Source organism: Pempheris klunzingeri, chromosome 18, assembly GCF_042242105.1.
Source record: "Pempheris klunzingeri isolate RE-2024b chromosome 18, fPemKlu1.hap1, whole genome shotgun sequence".
Taxonomy (NCBI): domain Eukaryota; kingdom Metazoa; phylum Chordata; class Actinopteri; order Acropomatiformes; family Pempheridae; genus Pempheris; species Pempheris klunzingeri.
In genome coordinates, this window is record NC_092029.1 from 653,385 (window position 1) to 661,392 (window position 8,008).

Sequence of the window (8,008 nt, forward strand, 5' to 3'; positions counted from 1 at the left end):
TTATCTGTGGACAGAAGGCAGCTTGGTTTTCTTAACACTAGGTGACGTTCAAGTGGAATCGATCAAGCTTCTTCTACATGCTATAGAGCAGGACGTTTTCACTACAGAATCGCGATGCAGTAGAAACCATTTGGGATCCCAACTCATTAAACTTCTCTGTGAAAGGAAGGCTTGTCATATTACCTTTTATATTTATACGCTAAAGGACATTAGCAGGACAGACTGTTGTCATCTTAGAAGTACAATATCATGACACTGCTGAAACCATTTGGGATCCCAAATTAAAGGTGTTTGTGATTCAAAATGTGCACATATACAGAATAATCTTTCTTTCTGGGAGGTCAGAGTGAGTGATGACCCATCGCAGGTTTCTGACTCACTACGCTTTAAAACCTGGTTTAGTTTCTCTGCGGAAACTTCTTCCCACACTAAAATGTTTATGGAAGCAAAATGAAGCCAAATTATACAACAAGTCGTTCCGACTGAGCCATCTAGGGCGTTACTGAGGGTGTTACTGAGGGTGTTACTAGGGGCGTTACTGAGGGTGTTACTGAGGGTGTTACTGAGGGTGTTACTAGGGGCGTTACTGAGGGTGTTACTGAGGGTGTTACTAGGGGCGTTACTGAGGGTGTTACTGAGGGTGTTACTAGGGGCGTTACTGAGGGTGTTACTGAGGGTGTTACTAGGGGCGTTACTGAGGGTGTTACTGAGGGCGTTACTGAGGGTGTTACTAGGGGCGTTACTGAGGGTGTTACTAGGGGCGTTACTGAGGGTGTTACTGAGGGTGTTACTAGGGGCGTTACTGAGGGTGTTACTGAGGGTGTTACTGAGGGTGTTACTGAGGGTGTTACTAGGGGCGTTACTGAGGGTGTTACTGAGGGTGTTACTAGGGGCGTTACTGAGGGTGTTACTAGGGGCGTTACTGAGGGTGTTACTAGGGCATTACTGAGGGTGTTACTAGGGGCGTTACTGAGGGTGTTACTAGCGGCGTTACTGAGGGTGTTACTGAGGGTGTTACTAGGGGTGTTACTAGGGGCGTTACTAGGGGCGTTACTGAGGGTGTTACTGAGGGCGTTACTGAGGGTGTTACTAGGGGCGTTACTGAGGGCGTTACTAGGGGCGTTACTGAGGGTGTTACTGAGGGTGTTACTAGGGGCGTTACTGAGGGTGTTACTAGGGGCGTTACTGAGGGTGTTACTAGGGCATTACTGAGGGTGTTACTAGGGGCGTTACTGAGGGTGTTACTAGGGGCGTTACTGAGGGCGTTACTAGGGGCATTACTGAGGGTGTTACTAGGGCGTTACTGAGGGTGTTTCTAGGGGCGTTACTAGGGGCGTTACTGAGGGTGTTACTAGGGGCGTTACTGAGGGTGTTACTAGGGCGTTACTGAGGGTGTTTCTAGGGGCGTTACTAGGGGCGTTACTGAGGGTGTTACTAGGGGCGTTACTGAGGGTGTTACTGAGGGTGTTACTGAGGGTGTTACTAGGGCATTACTGAGGGTGTTTCTAGGGGCGTTACTGAGGGTGTTACTAGGGGCGTTACTGAGGGTGTTACTGAGGGTGTTACTAGGGCATTACTGAGGGTGTTACTGAGGGTGTTACTAGGGGCGTTACTGAGGGTGTTACTAGGGGCGTTACTGAGGGTGTTACTGGGGGCGTTACTGAGAGTGTTACTAGGGGCGTTACTGAGGGTGTTACTGAGAGTGTTACTGGGGGCGTTACTGAGGGTGTTACTGAGGGTGTTACTAGGGGTGTTACTAGGGGCATTACTGAGGGTGTTACTGAGAGTGTTACTGGGGGCGTTACTGAGGGTGTTACTAGGGGCGTTACTGAGAGTGTTACTAGGGGCGTTACTGAGAGTGTTACTAGGGGCGTTACTGGGGGCGTTACTGAGAGTGTTACTAGCGGCGTTACTGAGAGCGTTACTGGGGGCGTTACTGAGGGTGTTACTAGCGGCGTTACTGAGAGTGTTACTAGCGGCGTTACTGAGAGTGTTCCTAGCGGCGTTACTGAGAGTGTTACTAGCGGCGTTACTGAGAGTGTTACTAGGGGCGTTACTGGGGGCGTTACTGAGAGTGTTACTAGCGGCGTTACTGAGGGTGTTACTAGCGGCGTTACTGAGGGTGTTACTAGCGGCGTTACTGAGGGTGTTACTAGCGGCGTTACTGAGAGTGTTACTGGGGGCGTTACTGAGGGTGTTACTAGCGGCGTTACTGAGGGTGTTACTAGGGGCGTTACTGAGAGTGTTACTGGGGGCGTTACTGAGGGTGTTACTAGCGGCGTTACTGAGGGTGTTACTAGCGGCGTTACTGAGGGTGTTACTAGCGGCGTTACTGAGGGTGTTACTAGGGGCGTTACTGAGAGTGTTACTGGGGGCGTTACTGAGGGTGTTACTAGCGGCGTTACTGAGGGTGTTACTAGGGGCGTTACTGAGAGTGTTACTGGGGGCGTTACTGAGGGTGTTACTAGCGGCGTTACTGAGGGTGTTACTAGGGGCGTTACTGAGAGTGTTACTGGGGGCGTTACTGAGAGTGTTACTGGGGGCGTTACTGAGAGTGTTACTGGGGGCGTTACTGAGGGTGTTACTAGCGGCGTTACTGAGGGTGTTACTAGGGGCGTTACTGAGAGTGTTACTGGGGGCGTTACTGAGGGTGTTACTAGCGGCGTTACTGAGGGTGTTACTAGCGGCGTTACTGAGGGTGTTACTAGCGGCGTTACTGAGGGTGTTACTAGCGGCGTTACTGAGGGTGTTACTAGGGGCGTTACTGAGAGTGTTACTAGCGGCGTTACTGAGGGTGTTACTAGCGGCGTTACTGAGGGTGTTACTAGCGGCGTTACTGAGGGTGTTACTAGCGGCGTTACTGAGGGTGTTACTAGCGGCGTTACTGAGGGTGTTACTAGCGGCGTTACTGAGGGTGTTACTAGGGGCGTTACTGAGAGTGTTACTGGGGGCGTTACTGAGGGTGTTACTAGCGGCGTTACTGAGGGTGTTACTAGGGGCGTTACTGAGAGTGTTACTGGGGGCGTTACTGAGAGTGTTACTGGGGGCGTTACTGAGGGTGTTACTAGCGGCGTTACTGAGGGTGTTACTAGGGCGTTACTACGGACGTTACCAGGGTGTTACCGAGGGCAGGCCCACTCACATGAGTGCTAAACTAGGTTTCATTACTTTATATTTACTTTAGGTTGATCGAGGTATTACCCAGAGCCCCGTGTGGCTAAACGGTGAATGTAATACATGAACACACGTTAATTAACTGTTGATAATCACATCAATATTGCTTTTCTTGTTATGTCACAAAAAACACAGAAAATAAAATGATTAAAATGTGTTTTTTGTTTAGAATTCATTGATTTTGATTTCATGTCATTAGTTTTGAGTCGTGATCGAGTGACAAAAGTCGAAAACGATCATTTAAAGCTTTGACCTCCTGGTCGTCCTCAGGTGGACCGTATGGACGGCCGGCAGGTGGCGACCATGGAGCTGAAGCCGTGCATCGGGCACCACGACCTGGAGGCGGCCGAGGCGCTCGTCAGCATGAGCTTCTGGGGTCAAAGGTCGCACAAGCCCCGCCCCCTGACGCCCACCTCCGACTCATGTGACTCCATCCACCTCTCCCCCGAGGGGGGAGACGCCCCCAGAGACCTGATCGCCCTGTCCTCACTGGTGAGAGTCATTAACAGGCCGGGATGATAAAATCACTCTTACATAGAAAAGGATTTTGTCTTTACCCTCCTTTCAAAACTTAAAATAGATTTTAAAATGTCACAAGAAGAAAGTGGTGCTTTAACAAACAAAGAAATATGAGAAAAACTGTTTAAATAACTGGGGAAACTCTTATGATACTTTCTAAAAATGTAATTCTCTTATATCTTTTATGTTTTTTATTTTTAACTTGTTGGAATTAATTGTGCAAATCACAAATCTGGCCGTTGTTTTAACTGTTCAACTGTCACAAAGTGTTTGAGTCGTAGCAAAATATTATATGAATATAATGTAAAATAAAGTTAAATCTGAAACTGAAAATTACTTATTATTTTTTTTGAAATCTTTAAAATACCTGTACCACAATTTCTTTTTTTGAATATCAGATTTACCAGTAAACCTGTGAAGATGATGATGATGATGATCCTCTGTGCTTCCTCCCTCAGTGTATGACTCCACCTCACAGTCCGAGCTTTGCTGAGGCCTCCACCTCCAGCACCCCCCCCGCCCTGAGCCCCGCCTCCCGACCAGTCGTACCCCGCCCTGGCCCCGCCCTCCTCTGTGACTCCCTCACCTGCCTCCCGCGACCCTCCTCTTCCTCAGAGACCTCGGCGCCTCCATCCCAGATGGAGTCGTCCTGCAGGGCCATGGCCACCAGCGTCATCCGCCACACCGCCGACCGCCTCAGCATCCACCCTCCTCTTCCTCCTCCGCCTCCCCCCTCTGCCCAGCCGACAGAAACCTCCACGCCGCCTCCGCCGCCACTTCCAGAGACTCTTCCAGAGGAGAAGGACGGACCTCCTCCGTCTGCCGACAGCCCGTCCTGCCCTCCCTCCTTAGCGTCTCCCCCTCACTCCTCCATGCCGTCTTCCTCTCCCGTCTCCTCCTCTCCGGTCCTCTGCCAGGTTTTCCCGGTGAGCAGCCGGACGGGGATGATCTCCGCCTTCGTCCAGGCTCCTGTTCAGGTGCAGACACAGGGGGGGCCCAAACCCATCCTTCCCCAGTCCTCATCCAGCTTCGCCCAACCCCTCCTGGTGAGCTCCGCCGTGCCGCAGGGGACCGTGATGTTCGTGGTCCCCCAGCCGCCGGTCTCCCAGCCGCCGCAGGGCCCGCAGACTGTCATGACTCTGGGCAACACCAAGCTCCTCCCCCTGGCCCCCGCCCCCGTTTACATGCCGACCGGTGCGGGCGGTGGAGTCTCGCAGGCCGACTTCTCCCGCAGGAGAAATTACGTCTGCAACTTCCCCGGCTGCAAGAAGACCTACTTCAAGAGCTCACACCTGAAGGCCCACCTGCGCACACACACAGGTAGACTCCCAGCTCACCGCCCTGTGGGTCACGTGACTGTGGTGCCTTTGGGACCAAATCGAGATTCAAGCTGCTGATAAATCGTTATCAGACTTTTTAAACTCCCAAATGTTGACGTCAGTATCGGTCAGGGCTCAACGCTAACATGCTCACCTGCTTAGCATGTTAGCATGCTAACATTTGCTAATTATCAGGCTGATAAACATCTTTTGTTTTGCAGCTGAACACAATGCATACGTCAAAGCTAACATGGAGACATTTAGCAGGTATAATGTTCACCACCTTAGCTCAGTGGGTTAGCATGCTAATGTCACTAATTCTCAGTAAACAGTGTCTGAACGTCTTCACCCTGGAAGGAGTTTTCTGAAAAGCCCAAACCGTAAATGTTCGTGTGGACCAGGTCTAAATCACAAAAGCTCTGACGCACAAAGTTCTCTCGTGATTTTGTTTGTATGCTAACACTTCGCCTTCTCGTCTTCCTCTGCAGGTGAGAAGCCGTTCAGCTGTCACTGGGAGGGCTGCGACAAAAGGTTCGCCCGCTCCGACGAGCTTTCCCGCCACCGCCGGACGCACACCGGCGAGAAGAAGTTTGTCTGCAACGTCTGCGACCGCCGCTTCATGCGCAGTGACCACTTGACCAAACACGCCCGGCGGCACATGACCACCAAGAGGGCGTCCTCGTGGCCCGCCGAAAACCGAGACCTCAACAAAGTGGCCCTGCCCAAAGGCCCCACACTTCCTGTCGGCGTCCTGGTCCCCACCGCTAACTAACAGACTCAGTCAGGAGCCCACAGGGCCAACTCAGGACCCCTGGGGGGAGGGGGGGGGCAACCGCCAACCAGACACTTAGAGGTGAAACTGTGACTGGTTTCAATCAGCTCCACATCAGGAGGATCTTTTCTACCAATCAGACTGCTGGTGAACTCCACGAAGACGTCGCTGAGCTCCGGCTGCGTTTACATGAAGAACACACAAGATGGCCGCCGCACTCTCAGATTTAACTGGTCGCTGTGGCATGAAACCACCTACGGACTTTTATTTTGGTGGCATGTTAGCATGATAATGTTTACATTAACATTCTGGTGTTTAGCGTGTCACAGTTAGCATGCTAACACTTCATGCAAACTCTAATCTACTGACGTGTAAAAATAGCATGTTAAACATGCTAATGTTAGCATGTAGCCTGGAAGTCATTGGTTATAGAGTCGTCCTGTCTTGATTTGAGAATGAAAAAAGATTCATCCTCTGAGGACCATAAATATCCATTCAGCACGTTAACATGCAGCTTCGCTAAAGGTTGAACCTGCCCGTTTACCTTAATGTTTGATTTTTTTAGTGTTTACACTGAACGGGTTCATGGTTATCCAGTTTCTTCTTCATCTTCACCACAAACTGACACTTCAATGACCTAAAAATCATCTTTTAACCCGACGAACATCGTGTGTGTGATTCAGGGAACAGGATCTAAACTTTATTCGTCTCTTGCCGTTGACAACTGACTGACATGATACGTTCGATCATCACAGAGATCATCACAGCACACGTCTTTAGCGGTTAAGCTTTTATTTGCCAAATCTGACAACTCAGTTGCCACATTTTAAAAATGTATACTTGAAGGTTTTTATTTTTCAAGTCTGTTCTGGAACTTTAGCTTAAGTTTTCAGCCACAGTTGTTTTTTGCAACAAATGAATGGGACAGAGGTGAATTCATGCCACAGTGATTCAGACGATGAAGATGTCAGTGAAGCTGTTTAAACAGTCCGAGTGTTGCCGTGATCTTCTGTTAAGAGCTGATGGAGACGCAGCCGGCGGAGGACAGAGCGACATTCCCGCCCTGCTCAGGACATTTTATTCCCACCAACCACAAACTGAAGCGGAGGAGGAAGGAAGGCGACAGGCTGCTATTCATCCACGGACAGACACCAACAAAAACCTGACATTGCACTGGATTTTTTTAATCTTGCTTGTTTTTGTACTCTCTCTCCGTGTATAATCATGTTTACTTCATGTGTAAATGTCACGTTTAGCAAAATGTATGCACTCTTTTTATTTTTTTTTTGCCAAAGCCTCTGTATTGTGCTTCTATTATTAGCCAACTTCTGTTTAATTCGTGTGTAAATATTGTAAATGTATTGATATCTATATGAATGTTACGTGTATTCCAATCTGCATTTATTGACAGTACAAGTTATTGATATTTTAAAAATGTCAGTGGACAGTATTCCTCACTGTGATACTACCTACTATCTTTGCTTTACACGTCATTATTATTATTTAATACAATTTTGTTGAGGAAAAAGTGCTGTTTTTGATAGCTTGATTTGGCCCATAGTGTAGCCAGTAAGAAAATACCTCATGTTATTAAATGTTATTCTTAATAATAACGGCTTATATCGAAATAATCCTATTTCTGAACATTTGCCTGTAAGCGATGGTGAAGAATATGGCTTTTATAATAAAAAGTTACCATGAGAACAAGTAGTTTTGTCGTTCAGTTTGTGTTATTCTTGGGAAGAGTTTCTGCATTCATGAGCAGTTAGCCTAGCTTAGCATAAATGCTGGAAGCGGGTGGAAACAGCTAGCCTGCTTCTGTCCAAAGCTGATAAAGACACTGGACGTGTTTTATCTTGTCTGGTTAAACTGTAAGAAACAACCAGCATATTTCCTAAAATGTGAGCTGTGTGCCAGAAACCTTTGAGCTCTAACTGCTTAGTTCAACTTGTGAATGTATTTACAGTGTATGATCGGAGACGCTGCAGCCAGTTTACTTTATGATCAGCAGATCTATATATATATATATATATATATATATATAGTTGTAGACCAATCTACGTATCTCCATGTTTGTGAACTACAGAAAAACGCAGCTTAATGCTTCTAAAGTGGTATAAAATAGAATAACTGGTAGTTCTGCTGCATAATGAGTACTTTTGATACTTTAGATACACTTATCCATATCACTTTATTTCCATTTTCTTGTCAACATTTGTGGACA

The 8,008-nt window shown here is 48.1% G+C and overlaps 1 protein-coding gene across 2 annotated transcripts in view; it reads left to right on the forward strand.

Moving 5' to 3' along the window:
* Nucleotides 1-7,491, forward strand: part of klf11a (Kruppel like factor 11a) — an 11,554-nt gene extending 4,063 nt beyond the window's left edge. The window contains exons 2-4 of one of the 2 annotated variants that reach the window (XM_070848972.1): nucleotides 3,445-3,666; nucleotides 4,152-5,013; nucleotides 5,501-7,491. In XM_070848972.1, the coding sequence (XP_070705073.1) occupies nucleotides 3,454-3,666; nucleotides 4,152-5,013; nucleotides 5,501-5,784 (1,359 nt within the window). In that variant the 5' untranslated portion in view covers nucleotides 3,445-3,453 and the 3' untranslated portion in view covers nucleotides 5,785-7,491. Of the gene's footprint in view, nucleotides 1-3,381; nucleotides 3,667-4,151; nucleotides 5,014-5,500 lie in introns of those variants that run through there. The other variant, XM_070848973.1, reaches the window with a different exon arrangement.
* Nucleotides 7,492-8,008: the final 517 nt, after the last annotated feature.